The sequence below is a fragment of the Magnolia sinica genome, chromosome 7 (genome assembly GCF_029962835.1).
Source record: "Magnolia sinica isolate HGM2019 chromosome 7, MsV1, whole genome shotgun sequence".
NCBI classification, from domain to species: domain Eukaryota; kingdom Viridiplantae; phylum Streptophyta; class Magnoliopsida; order Magnoliales; family Magnoliaceae; genus Magnolia; species Magnolia sinica.
This window is the reverse complement of record NC_080579.1, coordinates 4,258,918-4,275,658: the sequence shown is the minus strand read 5'-3', so window position 1 is coordinate 4,275,658 and position 16,741 is coordinate 4,258,918. Positions and strand designations below refer to the sequence as shown.

Here is a 16,741-nt window from a genome sequence, read left to right as displayed (position 1 = left end):
AAGCTCCAAGACCCACCGCAAGACATCTAGCTAACCTTCTTCTTACCTTCTTCTTCAACAAAAAGGAGAGAGAGATACAAAGAGATACAGATATAAAGAGAGATAGAGAAATAGAGTTGGGGCTCGGGTGTATATTGGGCGGGGTTTTTTGGCGCCAAATGAAAAGCCAAAGATGCGTGGAGAAAAAGTTTTATAAAAATGAGGAATATTTATATCCCGGGTCGGGTCGGTTCGGACCCTTTCGGTCCGGGTTTCAGATCGGTTCTATTCGGATACACCCCTATCCAAATCCAACCCGAAAAACGACTGGATCTCGATGGACAGATTCGATCAAGGCCGATCTAGGCCGTTGGTTCTGTTCGGAACGGTATCGAGTCGGGTCGGATCGGGTCCAACTTACCCAACTCTATTTCAGGGGAGTAGCCAATCGTCTCCTTATTGCATGGGCTCAAGTTAGCAATTGCTGCAGGGAGTTCGCGATGCCGATTGTGTCCTACCCCTGGCCGTCTCTAGCCCCGAACGGGTAGTTCTGCGACGGGCCCACCGTGATGTATCTGTTATCCAAGCCGTCCATCTTTTTTTATATCATTTTAAGGCATTAAAAAAAAAATGAGAAAGATCCAACGCTCAAATGAACCACACCAGAGATGACTCTTGCATTTACTGCAAATGGCATTTCAATCTTTATGCATTTAATGCAACCAAGCTTATTATCTGGTGTGGTCCACTTGATTGTTAGATCTGCCTCATTATTTTTATCACGCCTTAAAATAATCTAAGAAAAAAGGATAAACGGATTGGATAAACAAACACATAACGGTGAGCCCGCCCACAGAGCTGCCCGTTCGGGGCTAGAGATGTACGGGGTAGGACGCAATCCGCCTCCCCTACCTGTCCTTCTGTAGCCACGAACGGGCGGTCTATGGGCAGGCCCACCGTGATGTATCAGCCGTCCACCTCTTCTATCAGATCATTTTAAGGTATGTGCACAAAAAATATCCAACGCTCAAGTAGACAACACCAAATAATAAGCTTGGTTGCATTAAATGCACAAAGCATTGAATGCAAGAATAATCTGTCGTGTGGTCCACTTGAGCGTGGGATCTGCCTCATTTTTTACTTAAAATATTCTGAGAGAAGGGATTGACGGCGTGGATAAACAGATACATCACGGTGGGCCCACCTACAGACTGACCGTTCGTGGCTAGAGACAGGCGGGGGTAGGACGCAATCCGCATCCGCGTCCGTCCATTTGATAGTCCGGCAGAGTGCGATGGATGATACATGTTACAAGTTTAGATGCTTCACGGCGCAACAACAACGCTTATTTAGGTATCTGCCAGTTCGTTTGGGGACGTTTATTGGACGGTTGCTAATGAAAATATCCACGAATCAGAGGTTAGGATTGTTCAACCAATCTGAGTTTACTCCCATAACTTAAGACAGTGGGTTCCACAATTTAAACGGTTTAGTTTTAATTAAACATATGCCACGTGTACATTTCTAGTTGCTGCGTATCAGGCTTTATATAGAGCAGAGTATCAAATAACAACCCTAGGGGGTAAGGAGTTCGTCTCTTCCACGTGACGGTGCGCATATGCATCAGATAGAAAAGAAAAGAAAAAGAAAGAGAAAAGGGAGTTGCAGACAATTACAGTCCATTTTTATGTGCCTGTTTATCAAGTGCCGTATGCAGCCAGAGTATTAAATAACTTCGCCACCTACCAAATACCATACCGTAGCATCAGGAGGGTGAGGGGGAAAGGAAAAAGAGGAAAATGCAATGGCAGCTCCTTCCGGTAGTCCGCAGAAGCTGTCGGGCATGCAAAAGCAAGTGCTAGCGCTGTACAGAGGGTTTCTACGGGCGGCACGTACCAAAGCGCCCGAAGAGCGACGGAACATCGAATCGGTGGTCTCCACCGAGTTCCGCAGGAACTCGGAATCGGTGGACCGCAAGAACTTTATCTACATCGAGTATCTCCTCCGCCGCGGCAAGAAGCAGCTCGATCAGCTCAAGAGCCCCGACACCGTCCGTTTATCTACCCTCAAGGTCAGTTGAAGAGGAAGAAAACCCTAGGGGCATTTTCGTAATTTAGATCAGAGCCCGGTACCCTCCGCAAGATGCCCGTCTAGAAATCTCTGATGGCGTTTTTCGTAGTTTTGGAATTTTAAGAAGCAGCTGGATCAGCTCCGTCTGATTATGACGGAGAAAAAACCCTAGGGGCATTTTTGTAATTTTTTAAAAGGAAGCAGCTCAATGAGCTCCATCCGATTATCGTGAAAAAAATAAGAATCTCCAGGGACATATTTTATAATTTAAATCAGATCCCGTTGCCCTCACGGCCCGTCTAGAATTCCCTGGTGGCAATTTTGTAATTTTGGATTTTAGAAGCAGCTCGATCAGCTTCGTCCGATTATCGTGGGAAAAAAAAAAACTCTGGGGGCATTTTCCGTCATTTGGATCAGATCCCGTTGCCTTGCCATCCGTCTAGAAATCCCTAGTGTATAATTTTGGATTTCAACAGTAGCTCGATCAGCTCGGTCCGATTATCGTGGAAAAAATCCCTAGGGGCATTTTCGGAATTTTGATCAGATCCCATTGCCTCAGGTACGTCCAGAAACCGTCTGATTATCGTGGGAAAAAAAAAACCCTATGGGCATTTCCGTAATTTAGATAAGATCCCCGGTGGCCTCACAGCCCGTTTGGAAGCGCTGGTGGCAATTTCGTAATTTCGATCGAAATCCTGTTTCATATCTGCGCTCAAGGTTCGTCAGAGAGAAAAGAACGCGGTGGCATTTTCGTAATTTTGACCCATCCCAATTCACATTGTCTGCTCTCAAGGTCTGTTTAAGAAAACCCTAGTGGCGATTCCGTAATTTCGACAGAGCCAAAGTGGTGTTTGGTAATTTCAGGGAATGAAAATGAGAGGAAGATAACCGTACATTGGGGTTGATGGTAGATTACTGGTGTTTTGGGAAAATGCTGTTTTGTTCTTGATGCGAGCATGATCTTAGCCGTTCATCCGTTGGGACAACCATGGATTGACCCTATATTGAAAGTCTCTCCGTGGGATGATCCTAACCGTCAGATTGGAGAAGTTTCTGGGATTTAGATGATCTGTAGCCTTGCGCACCAGATGAACAGTATGGATCATATGGGTGGACACCATTAATTCATTGTTTGTTGTAAGTTCAGGTTTTCACATTTTTAAAGTTGAAAGAGAGATGGGAAACTACAAATTGTTTTGGAAACAAGAGGCATTTTTCAGTAAATTTCTGAAAATTGGAATCATTTCATTCATTCCTCAGTGATTCTGATATCTTGTTTACTTGTAATTGCTTAATATTCAAGAATGATGTCTTGTTTACTTGTAATTGCTTAATATTCAAGAATGATGGAACTTGCAATGGAGTGTTTGAATGCATTTTTTTACCATAAATATTTAAATGTGTCCAAAGATTTCTATTAGGGGTGTACATTGAGTTGAACCGAGTCGAGCTGGCCTCAGCTCGACTCAGCTCGGCCACTAGCTGACCTCAGCTCGAACTCGGCTCGGCTCGGTCCTCGAGCCTGACTGGCCAGCTCGACTCGGTTCCGCCAGTAGCTCGGGCTAGTTCGAGCCAAGTTCGCCTGTGCAGCATTTTCACAAACACCTGGACTGCACCTTCAAAATCTCATTGTATTTAAGATAGCAGTAATGGCTTCACAGGTATTTTATCAAACACCTTCTAAGCAATATAAAAATCAAGAAAAAAAGGGGTATTGGTTTCATATACATACCTTCCTTGCCACCAGCCACACTTCGTTGGGTCATTTCATCAAACACTTGGTGAGCAACATCGATATCAAAGGGAGGAAGATCGAGGTGAGCGCTCGAGAGAGGAGGGAGAGACTAGAGAGAGAGGGAGGAAGACCGGAAGAGGGGAGCTTGAGCTCGGGTAATGGAAAGGGGTTAGGGGCGCTGGGTAACGGAAAGGGGTTAGGGCTCGTGTAGCCGTGTGGGTAAAGGAAAATGAGTAAAGGTAAAACTTAAAAGGGGTAGGGTTTTTTTATTTCAAGGGTATATATACCCCTGGACACCGAGTCGAACCGAGTTCGAGCTAGATTCGATCCGAGTCGAGTTGAGCTAGGGCAAGCTCGAGCTTGTTTTCGAGCTCCAAAAATCAGCTCGACTCGGTTCGAACTCAGCTTCGAACCGAGTTGAGTCGAGTCGAGCGAGCCAACCGAGCTAGCTCGGTTCATGTACACCTCTAATTTCTATCCATATTTTCTTTGGGAATTTTGTCTTTGACAGTACCTATAAACATTTAAAAAAAAAAAAAAAAAAACATTTGTAGTAAAAATAAAATAAAATAAAAATCTAAAGAAAAAGAAAAACTACAACTCTATGAGCCATTGCCTTTGATACAATCACCTATTCCATTATATTTGTTTTAGCCCTGCGAAGACCTCCGAAACTCTCCCCACCCTATTCCTAAAGCAACAATTATTCTTTTCTAGCCTATAAGCATATCAAGATATGAATATTGAAAAATCTATTTTGAAATGCATGTTAAGATACCCACCTGAGTTTTTTTTTGGGAGGATAGGAGCAAGGAATTCAATAACAGTAATGGTGGCTGCAACAGCCGCATCCCTATAAGCATTTCAAGATATGAATATTGAAAAGTCTAGTTTGAAATGCATGTTAAGACACCCACCTAAGAATTTTTTGGTTGGATGGGAGCAAGTAATTCAATAACAGTAATGGTGGCTGCAACAGCCACATCCCTGTAAGCATTTCAAGATATGAATATTGAAAATTCTATTTGAAATGCATGTTAAGTACCCACCTAAGAATTTTTTGGGAGGATGAGAGCAAGGAATTCAATAACGGTAATGGTGGCTGCAACGGCCACATCCCTTACCGTTGCTTAATGGGCCGTTAATGGCCTTTTTTCCTGCAAGTTCCCCAGTTACCTTAATGGGCAGTTAATGGCCTTTGTTTTTTTTTTTTTTTTTCCGTAAGTTCCCCAGTTACCGTTATGTAATGGCCATTATGTAACTATTTTTTAATACCTTGGATGGGAGAGAAAACCACCTGATTGTTGATGCAGCAAGTAGGGGAAAACTACCCAATTGTTCACTCAGAGACTATGAACTTGTATCTCAACACTACCCAAAACTAGCAGGTGTGAATTTTAAGAAGAATTTTAAAAGAGGCCAGTAGATCCTTTACAAACCTTTGTAGAAAAACCTCCTACAACCCTTAATCACCCGTGAGTAATGGTTCCTCAAACTTATTCACCCACATGTAAATGTTATTCGACTGCCGTGGGGTCCACTTTGATGTTTGTGTGTCATCGAACCTGTGCATCGAGTGAGTCCCCATCATATGATGATGGGATGCCCATTTATATAATCATCAGAGTCACCACCATTTTTTAGGTGTAGAACTGTCACAAGAGCCTAGGGAGAAATAGTGTAAATTTACATAGCTGTTCTGATATAGTCCAGGAGTAGGAGATGCCAAATCAGTTGAATGTTGATGGTTATTATATTTCCCTTCTCAACTGTCTTATATGTTTGCCAAAATTGAAAGGCTAAGATTTCCATATGGGTGGACTCTTTTTTTTTTTTTTTCCCTTCTTCCTGTTGGTCCATGGTGATATATGTCAGATCCATGTAGTGGATCAACCAAAAACCTTCGCTTGTCAGAATTAAAATCCTTTGCTGATGCTTGTTAGTTTTCGTGGTGACTGATGGGTAGATCATCAAAACCAATCTTAACCCTTGTCATAGGGCCTATTTGTTTTGTTCTCCATGAAAACAAGTCGACTTGGTTTCTGCAGATCTTGAAAACCAAGGTTATTGCTTGAGAATTCTGCCTGATAGTAGTTATATCCTACTGGTAGCATTTTCCACCTACAAATCCCCAACCTAAGTAAAAGAGTAGCATTCATGTAGGGTAGGCAGCTGGTCATCAAATTCTTGCTTAGTTCTCCATGACAATGAATCTTGCTTCAACAATGGGCAAAATGTGAATTGTTTCTAATCTACATCAAGATGTTTCTTTCAAGCATCATCAGTTACAATTTGATAAGGAATGGATGTGATTGTATTCATCAACACCATATAAGCTTTATCCCAATTAATTGGGGTCAGCTACATAAATCATGTCCTGCCATTCCACTCTTATCTCATTGATTGAGATCAACCTGTGTAATAGACTATTTAGATAGTGCTTGGTTGTAATCAACCTAGGAAATAGTCTATCAATGCATAGAATGTTATTTTGTGGTGGAACATATTCATCAAATCTCCACCAATAGTAAGAATCGACTCAATTAGATTTCAAGTGAAGTGATACAGGTGCATCTCCACATTGGGGTGGGGTGGCCCATGATGCGGGGTCCATGAGATGCAAAATGGCCAGTGGGACATGTGAGATGCAAGGTAGCCCACGGGGAGATCTTATTCAGTTTGCCTGAGAGGGCCTAGAGTAAGGGATATTTTGGTGCTTCCACAATAGCTCTAGAACTTTTGGTGGGTTGGCCGGTGCTCCCTGCATCAAGTGGTATTAGTGGTATTAGAGTGGGAGACCATTGTTTAAGTCTCATTATCAGTGTGGATGGAATGGGTCACAAGGTGGTCTCTGTGAGACCTGGGGAAGCCCATGGAGAGCTCTTAGTCGGTTACAACCATTTTAATTTTTTTCTGATGGCCTATATGCTTTAAATTTTAATCGTTAAAATATCGAGTTAAGCAAAGACCTGGCCCGACCTGGCTAAACATTGAGTAAAAATTTTGAACTATGGACCAGGCTGCCTAAATCCAACCTAGTCATTCATTAGGTTGGCTCTTCCATCTCTTTTCCATGCCACTCTCATCCATGTTTGAGTTCCACACAAATCACCCTTTGGTATTTAGTTTATGGGAGCGATTACTGCACATTTGGCATGGGTGGACCACCAGATTGAAACTGTTCATTTGATAGGTCAAAGTGAATGGACCATGGTCCAAAAATCATATTTCTTGGGCATTAAAATTGCTAAAGAGTTGAATAGTTAGCTATGGCTGACATTTAATTAGACAAGCTCCACTTGTTAAATGGTTATGTTAGTACAATGAAAGCAACTCTTTTTATTACTGCCTAGACAGCGATGATTCCTGGTTTGGATAAACCTAACAGTGTATGGCCTAGCCGCACAAAAATGCATTAGCAAGCTTTAACACAAGTTTTGAATTCAATGGATGCTATTTCCTAAGAACAACGAATGACCAGCCTACATATCTTAAAATGCATTGTCCGGGAGCTCTGTAAATTTCCTTTCTTCCAACACACTGTCATTTCTATTATAACTTTGGGGCTGTGACACACTTCCATAGAAGTTTTTTTTTTCATGCCTGCTTATTCGGTTGATTTGATGCCGGTCAGACAGTTTATGAAAGTTCTTGGGAATGTACAACATAAGTTGGCGTTTAGTGACACAGATTCATAGCTACCAATTCCCAAGTGGGATGTGTACTAACGTCCAAAAGGTATTGGTATCTATTCCCAAGTGGGATGTGTACTAACGCCTTAATGCCCAAGGGTTTCAACAAGAGGTCATGGGTTCTAGCACCCATTGTGAGGTGACAGCCTACCAATAAGAAGAAAATCGCTAACCATCTAAATCCAAATTCAAATTAAACGCCGTGATGTTTATATGCCATCCATACCATTCATAGAGGCATTTCCTATTGGGATGGACTGAAAACACAAAAATATTAGCCTGATCCAAAACTTATGTGGCCTTATGAATGTTTAATCAGTGGACATTCAATCCTCATTGTTTCTTGTGATGTTGCCCAATTGAGTTTTGGAACCGTCTCATCTTTAAAAAATAAAATAAAAATCCCATGTCCTAAAATGATCTGGAAAAACATATGGACGGGGTGGATTTCTCACAAGCATTTCAGTGGGTTCCACCTAGCTTCCCATCACAGGAACTTCCTGTGAAAGGCTTTTGCAGGAAATCGGAATCCTGCATCAACTGGGACATTCATTAAGCAGGTCCCACTGCAAACATGCCCTATCCACTCATCAACTGGGCTCCACGCATGAATAAAGAAGAAGAGGGATGGTTAGCTAAAAAGATAGAACAATGGCCTACATCCAATGTACACGGGTGGCCTACCTAATGAGTTGAACTGGGATGTGGGGATGTTCATGATCGAACAACCTGATGAATGGCCAGGATCTCTCACATGCATGCTACCTCAGCAAGCTGCAAGTCAGCCACAAATAGCCCCTATATTTCTCTTCATCCATCACTCACATCAAACCATATTTAACCTCATAATCAGAACATTGGGGGATTCTCTTGGAGTACAATCATCTGTTTTGGATTAACTGTCCATTCAATTGTTACTCAGCCTGACTGATAACCTACTGTGTTTGGTGAAAGAATGGAAAATGGGAACCCCACTTAATGAGGGCATCATTTTCTGCTTGTTCTGCCTCAAACCATGGGCCCCAATCTTTCAGGCTGGGCCACACCACTAGTCTGGGCATAAAAGCATCCCATCCTCCCATGTCTCGGGGACATCCAAACAGGTCCATAGATATGCAAAAAACCCATTTGAAAAAAAAGTGTTCTGATTTGTTTTGAAAGAAAAAATCAAAACCAACATATGATTGATTAGTTTGTGACACAATCCATGGCACATTTTGAAGGCCCTGCTTGTGAATAAAAGTTCTCAAACAGAGATTGTGATTGAATGGTACCGTTGTCAATGAGAAATAATTGGCTGTGGCCAGCCAGATAAGATGGATAAAAAATTACACGAGTCTATCCTCCACCAAATGTACCGATTTTGGTCTGTCTTGCTATCCTGCAAAAGCACAAACAAGGCCATCCAAATGTGAGTTCATGATCAGTAAAACCTTTTTCATTAGAAACTCATTTAGAAATCAAATAAGTTTCAGTTTATGAAATCAAAGATGGCTTATTTGGACGCACTTCCTCAAAAGGGGGTTTCTGAAAAATGGGATTTAACACCTGCTTTTTCAGTCAACCCTGCAAAAACCAATCTAAACTGAGTTAGCCTTTTAGTACACCTATTTTGTTGTGTGGGGGAGATGAGACATTGGTTTGCAAAGTGCATCCAAACTCACAATAACAACTGCAGTTTGGATCAATATGGCGTTTGGGCCTCAAACACACATCCAGAGGGTGCATCCAAACAGGCCAGCCTTTTGCAGTTTTAAGGGATCTGAGTACCGTCTCTTGGAGTAGTCTTTTTTGGGAGAGAATCCAGTGCTAACAGCTTATATATAAGTTGGTTATTAAACAGTCTCAGTACCCAAATGTCAGATCCTGACTGTGTATCTGTTGGGTCCTACTGTGCATGGACCATACCCCAAGAATTATGGCAGTCGGATGACCACTGATGCTGATTGGAGGGGCTTCGCCCATTGAATGCAAACAGCTGGTTGGACTTTCTCTAACAGTCCATTTGTTATCCTCCAATTAGTGGACCATCCAACCAGTGTATCTTTGGGCCATGGCCCACCTGATGAATGGACGATATGTGCACAATTGCACTGAAATGGAGTTGTTTGAAACAAAATTTAGATAAACTAATAGCACCAGAAACATTCCTATTTCTTTCCACTAAAAATTTCAAATCTACACTAATAGGAACGAGAATTGCTCACATACAACAATTTCTCTCCCCAAATGGATCAATTATGCAGAAGTTCCAAGCTGCGCAAAAGGTGGGCCACGTCATAAAGATTGCCTGGGGTGAAAATTGGACGAATCCACTCACTAGATGAGCCACGTCAAGTCAAGACAATCAGTTATCATTGATTTTGACAGTGTAGCCAACCTGATGGCAGAACCATCCTGCTTCTCACTGCAAATGATCTTTATGGTGTGGATCATCTCTTGCGCAGCTCAAGTGTTCTACACAAGTGGCAAATCAGATGGAAATGAAGCATTGTACGTGAAGTACATACCATTTGTATGTTTACATTCCCCAATTGAAAAGCAGATATCTTTGCCAGAAATAACACATTAGATCAACTTAGACGATAAAGCTAAAAAAGGTGATGATATTTACCACCTGTTTTAAATAGGCAAATCAGATGTGGTGTGCGCCTCTCAGATACGGTCCCTTCAGCAAAAAAAAAACGATGATTCCCCCAAGTGGAATGATGTTTTTGCCCTTTCACTGCAGGGTCCGCATCTGAGAGGCGCACATGAAACTTTTTTCCATTAGGCTGCATCAGGGGCTGCAGGAATCCCCTGCAGCTCCCACTTGCAGGCAATCCGTGTCCAGATAAACCCTGAAGTGTCCTATTTTTTCTCTCACCCATTACCAAACTGGTGTGTATGTTTCTCATTAAGGGAAGAAACATAGCCTACATGTGGCACATGCACGGTGATCAGAACCAGTCAAGAAGAGCTAAAGAGATCAAAGAGTGGAGCCATGGGAAGCTCGGAAAAGGGGAGGTTAGAAAAGAAATATTAGACCTCTTGTCAGATTTAGATGCGGAAACAATCAGCCTCTCCGTCTAGCAAAGGAATAGAAGAATCATGTTCAGACAAGAATACCATGACCTAGTTAAAATGGAAGAGATTTGCCTGGAGACTCTTCCACCACATTGCAAATCCTTGCCGAGGGGAAAATGCTAAAAAGATCAGTTTACTGCTTCAAAAAGCACTAATCAAGGAAGATTTCTCCAGGCCAAACTTGCATAGGGTTTTGTTTCTAATTTCTTGCATGTTGAGCCATGAACATTGTGATTTTGTAACAGAATAAACATCTTTCAAGGATCAAGTGATGCTAATACACAACGGGACTGAATCAGGGAGCCGAAACAAGAACTAACGACTTGCTCAAATCAACCACGTATTTGGGGGGATGAGCCTCTTCACTCCCCCAATCCGACAACAGTAATGGCTAACCAGAAGTGCGGTCATGATCATGTGCACTGGTGGAGTGGGCCCTACCTCTCTCCCTCTCAGAGGTGGCATGGCCACCAATCACATGGAGAGGGATGGCATAGCTGGCCATTCTTAGTGTCTCTATATGTGGGTGAGTGTATGCCAAATGACCACCACCTCAGCGTATTGCTACCCAAGCTCTCGAAGGCCTTCCCTAGATCCGCATGACCACACCCGATGACCTAGGTGAAAGAGAATACAAAAACAACAGCTACATAGAAGCTACCAAGTAAAGTCCATACCTCATTTAGACTCCAATTTGTGATCTGCCTCCTTTAATGCTTTCACAAGATGGGCAACTCGGTATTGGAGTTTTGCATTTTCTGCTGCAAGCTTGCCCATTTCTGCTGCAAGCTTCATAGTTTCTTCTGCCTTCTTCGCATGAGAAGCTGCAAGGTTTGCATTTCCTTCCACGAGGTCCACAATTCCTGTTTGCAGCTTCAGATTTCCTGCAGCCAGTTTTGTGTTTCTTTCTGCAAGTGCCTCAATCTCCTTTGAAGCCTACACATGAAGAGTATAAAAGTTCTCTCAATTGCACATTCTCTTTGTTGGATGTAAATGACTTGGATTGCATCAATAAGTAGCAAAGAAGTGAAATATTCATACTTTGGTAAGTCCCTCATTACTTAAGAGTAATCACACACACATTCTGATTGCATTCATCTTAAAGTTGGAAGTAATGAATGCAGTCACTATAAAATCTAGAGACAACATTTCTTATGATCATTGACTTCTACTTCGTTGAAACTTAAATATTGTAATACAAGTCAATTGTACATCCAAACGCTCAATGAGAGAATAGAACATAGATTAGAGCAGCGCACCATTAGCTTAGATATTTCCTCAGCATCTGCAGTATTTAGCTTTAGCTGGAACTCTTTCACAAAAGATGGCATTTCCTCAACCCCAGAATCTGAAACACCAACAAAATGAAATAAGTTTATTTTTATTTATTTTAAATTCATTTACTCCCATAGAGCTCATATTGAATAATGTAATCAGAGCCTACCTTTCTTACCAGCAAAAACAGCTTCAAGTCTTGACAGACGTTCCTTCAACCAAAACATGAGCTAGTTAGTACTGCAGGATAAAGAAAATTCATAGTCTAGAGGCTACAATTGCATAAGCCATACAATGGTTTATTTAATTCTTTGATCAAATGCCATGAATTCGTTGGAAAGGAGTCAACCATAATAACTTCTTCTTCATCTTCTTTTTTCAGAGCAGGAGATGCTAGGGAGATCCGGGCAAAGGCATATTCGTGGTCCACTGTGAGCATGAATCAGCTTCACTCATGAGGTGGGATGTGGGCTAGACATGAATGAGGAAAAAGGTTAGAAAATATGCCTATTCAAGTATTCAACATACACATCTGACCCTTCTGATGGTAACCAGCCGGATTTCTGGCCAAGGCATGTTCTCTCCTCAGATTAATAACCCAGATCACTCACTGGAGAGCCATGTTGGCATGTGTGCATGAATCTTCTCTTCAATCTGACTTCGCAATAATCTCCTTTGCATTTTCTTAGCCAACACACCAACCTAAAACTTGTGACAAACATTTCAGATACATAACCATGTGTGCATGTGAAGTATGCAAATTTTCTGAATTAACAATCCAGAGAGACCACAAAAGGAGCGATTTCAATACTACTCATCGTTTCAATAAAATACAACAGGCCTAAAACATTTCCCGGAAAGGTCCACGCCTTCCCAGAGAAACAATTGTGAGAAACTAGAGAGCTCAGGTAGTGCAAAGTTGTTGGCATTTTTATTTTTATTTTTATTTTTTGTTTTCTGGTAACTGCTGTAATGTAGGAGGACTAACAATGTAAAGGAAAGACATGCTGAGAATTATCATTGGAGAATAATGATAAGACACAATTGACATGCAAACATGCACCATTATATATAATATATTATAAGGAAACAAGAACTTGACTAGGAAGATGATGCTTCTATTCAAGGAGATGATACATTTACTTCTTCAATCACCATTGGCTCTATAATGAGGAGAGTTGCTGAAGAACCCTGCTAAAGAACTATGCAAAGGAAACTGAAGAGGATCCTTGTGGTGCACATGTCCAAGCTCCAGCCAATTTGTCAGATGGGAAGGCCCCACTGCAAACATGCCCTGGCCCAAAGAACATGCTGGTCCAACTGTGTACATAGCAAAGGCCCAAAAATTGGGCCGGTGGGCCACCAAAGCACACTGAAGATAGCTCATTCAGTTCTTTTTTAGCCATCGATTCTTCACACACACTCGTCTGCTCATTAGTTGGGCCACCATGTAGGTAGAATATAGACCTTTTAATTCCTCTTAACCAGGAACCAACATGATCTTCTGGTCAACCTTGGCCTCCTTGCATCAGGAGAATGGTTGAAACTCCTAAATCAACCTGGGAAACCAGGCTGAGTCACGCTGAAACCAGGAAAACTAGGATGGGCCTGGTTTTCCTGACACCCTCACCCAGTGAATGACCTGGCCTGGTTGATTCCGGAGACTCCATGTCGAATAATCTGGTTTGAAAACTATGCATTAGACCATGTTGCATTCCCAAGTATATACAATGATGAAGATCACCAAATCTAACAATGCAGCCACGACACCAAATGAATAATAGATATCTAGACATAACCCACTGAGATTATTAGTTTTTCGCTGTATTGAAAAGGAGCAGGAGTGTAAGTCTTGGACATGGTAACTAATTGGTACAAAGGCACAATGATCTAGAGAAATTTTGTACTCACAATCTCATCTACATCGTTAGAGAAAAATGATAAATATGTATTAAACAAGAAGGAAACATGCATAAAAGATGAATCCATAAATACTAACAAGAACAGTCTCGCATTTTCTTTATTGTTCAAGACATTCTCATGATGTTATTTAGATGCATGCATGGGTGCCAAGCATCGAAATCTCTCCATGTGTTAGGCACAACTGACTCTGAAAATCCAAACACTCTATACAGAATAAATAAACTATAGAAAACCAATGAGTCGACCAGCCTGATTTCTGCACCAGGCAACTTTGCTGAGAGAGAAAAAAAATAGAATAAAAGGAACTAAATCTCCGACGAAAATCTCGACACTCAGCAGGTCAAATCTAAACAGTCCATTTTCCTTTCCCATACACAGCAGCCCCAACTGATGAGTGGACGGGCCTGATTTCTGCGCCAGGTGAAGTTCATCATGGGGTCCACCTTATGCATGGCTTGGATGTCGAATAGGTGATCATTTTTTTTTTCTCGAAATTAATCACAGATTTTCTGTCACTCTACTGAGACAAAAATCGGAGGAAAAAAAAAATAGAAAAAGGAAGAGGAAAATCACGAAGAAAATTGGACAGTCCAAAGGTCCAATCTAAACCGTCCATTTTCCTTTCTCATGCAGGGAAGCCGCAACCAATGAGCGGGCCAGATTGATTTCTACGCCAGGCAACGTTCATTGTGGGGCCCACCTCATGCACGGCTCGGATGCCGTATGGGTGATCATTTTCCTCTACATTAATTTCAAACTTTCTACCGGAGACGGAAAAATCAGAAAAAAGGGAAGAAACTCTCGGTAGAAAATCGGACAGTCAGCAAGTCCAATCTAAACCGTCCATGTTCGATTTACATGGCAGCCCAGACCATGAGCGGACCAGCCTGGTTTCTGCACCGGGCAACATTCATCGTGGGGCCCACCTTATGCACGGCTCGGATGTCCCATAGGTCATCATTTTCCTCGAAATTAATTACAGATTTTCTCTCATTCTACTGAGACGAAAATCGGCAAGTGAAAAATCAGAAAAAAAGGAAAACAAAAAAATCTCAACAGAAAATCAGAGAGAGAGAGAGAGAAGAAGAAGAAGAAGAAGAAGGAGAAGGAGAAGAAGGGAAGAAAATCTACCTCAGCCTGGGCAGCTCTTTCGTAAAAGGGTTTCAGACGCTCTTCAACATCGCTCGATTTCTTCGAATCTTCTGCTGCTGCTGCCATCTTCTCTTCCAAATTCGTCAAAAATACCAACCTCCTCGTTGTATATAGGGAGAGGGAGAAGAGGTAAATTACCAAAATACCCTTCCATGACGGACTGTTCTCCAAAATACGTGGCCCACACCTTTGCACAGTGCTCACTAGTTTTATGTTCTAAGTGGGGCCCAAGGTTCCCCATAATCTGTACCGTCTATTGCTGCAAACATGGATAGGGACACTAGCCCAGCTAGCTGGTGTCAAAGCTCCAGCTCCACCGTGATGTCTGTGTTTTATCCACGCCATCCATCTATCTTTTGTCAGCTTATTTTAAAGTAGAGTCGGGATCCTCTGTTATCTGGTCAGCAGGGATTTCCTGTTACCCTAAATGGTTTGGCGTCCATAGCTTTTTTTAAATCTTTTTTATTTTTTTAGTGAGTGGTGACGTGAACCAATGACAATTGGGATATCAGGAAATCTCTGTTGACAAGATAACAGAGGATCCATACTCTTTAAAGTATTGGCCCAAAAAATAAGGTATATCCAAATCTCCGGTGGACTACACCAGACGAAACAACAGGGATTGGACGCTTACCATTGAATTTTATTTTGGGTCGGCATAAGTTTTGGATGAAGGTGATATCTTGTTTTCTGGTCATCCGTATACGTTTGACGTTATCACCGGGGGTTAGGTTAGTTGAAAAATAAACATTACAGTTGGCCGTATAACGTTTTTATTGGTGAATGTTTAATAAATATTGTTATCATACGGTGTTGTCTATTGGGAATTTGATGCACCTCATTTTTGGACTCATGCTTTGAAATAAGATGGCAAAATAAATGAATAACATGTATAAAAATTATACACCATATTGGCCCCCACGAGCATTGACACTAGTTAGTTGGCTAGTGATGGGGTCACAAGCTAAATTGCGTCCCGTGTAGAATTGTACATGAATCGTATTAGATTAATTCACTCGCCTCTTCAATTTGGTTTGAAACTAGATTTAAGCCCAGTTAAGTTGATTTTTTGAGTTTGAAAATTTTTTGAGCCAAGTCCGAATTAGAGCAAGTTTGAGCTGGCTTGAAAGTTGACTTAAACTTAATTCAGTTCAAATGGATTTGGCTCGGATTGGATTCACTTAATATAAATATTTAAATAAATTATATATTATATATTATATACATTAAAAATTATGAAACCTAAACTCAAACTCAACTTATAAACTCCAGCTTGGTTTAAAAGATTGAGCTCAAGCTTAGCTCAGCTCAATTTGGCACAGGCTGTTGACCTTGCTAAGTCAAGATGACTAGTTATGGTCTGTTTGGGCAGGAGGCTTGGATGGTATTGGAAAGAATTGGAAGTTAAATCTCTGGATTGGTCGGGCGTGCCAAACAATTTGAGAGATCTGATCCCAGAATATAGCAATCCCATGGATCTTAAGACAATCCACTGACAACACTATCATTACCTTTAAATCCCATCCAATCCATCCTAATCCATTCAAATTTGCTTGGGATGTGTTTGGTTTGAGGGATTGGAAGGGATGCGAAGGTTTAACCCTAGGATTGGCCAGGCCTGCCAAATAGACTCAATATAACAATCCCATGAATCTTCATGAATCTTAGGGCCCATTTGGCTGGTCGGATTGGAAGGGATTGAATGGTATTGGAAGGGATTGGAAGTTAAATCCTAGGATTGGCCAGGCGTGCCAAACAGAGTCGGTAATATGATCCCAATCCCATGGATCTTAAGACAATCCATTGACAACACCATCATTACCTTTAAATCCCATCCAATCCATCCTAA

At 41.6% G+C, this 16,741-nt stretch overlaps 2 protein-coding genes across 13 annotated transcripts; one reads left to right on the top strand and one right to left on the bottom strand.

Moving 5' to 3' along the window:
* The first annotated feature begins 1,568 nt into the window (after positions 1-1,568).
* On the top strand, positions 1,569-2,340 carry LOC131250890 (succinate dehydrogenase assembly factor 1, mitochondrial). The gene has a single exon (XM_058251282.1). It carries the CDS (start codon positions 1,784-1,786, stop codon positions 2,057-2,059), a length of 276 nt encoding a protein of 91 aa, XP_058107265.1. The 5' UTR covers positions 1,569-1,783; the 3' UTR covers positions 2,060-2,340.
* Positions 2,341-7,876: 5,536 nt separating this feature from the next.
* LOC131250888 (uncharacterized) lies at positions 7,877-15,028 on the bottom strand. 12 transcript variants are annotated; one of them, XM_058251273.1, is made up of 7 exons: positions 14,872-14,985; positions 12,429-12,525; positions 12,167-12,288; positions 11,987-12,029; positions 11,802-11,890; positions 11,220-11,478; positions 7,877-8,857 (listed from the first exon to the last, which is right to left on the bottom strand). In XM_058251273.1, exons 3-6 carry the CDS (start codon positions 12,254-12,256, stop codon positions 11,221-11,223), a joined length of 480 nt encoding a protein of 159 aa, XP_058107256.1. In that variant the 5' UTR covers positions 12,257-12,288; positions 12,429-12,525; positions 14,872-14,985; the 3' UTR covers positions 7,877-8,857; position 11,220. The 12 variants fall into 12 exon arrangements, 9 of the variants coding, with proteins under 9 accessions (XP_058107256.1, XP_058107257.1, XP_058107262.1 ...); XM_058251274.1 differs by having other exon boundaries at positions 12,429-12,519; positions 14,872-14,961; XR_009173483.1 differs by lacking the exons at positions 12,429-12,525; positions 14,872-14,985 and adding an exon at positions 8,986-9,042 and having other exon boundaries at positions 12,167-12,421.
* Positions 15,029-16,741: the final 1,713 nt, after the last annotated feature.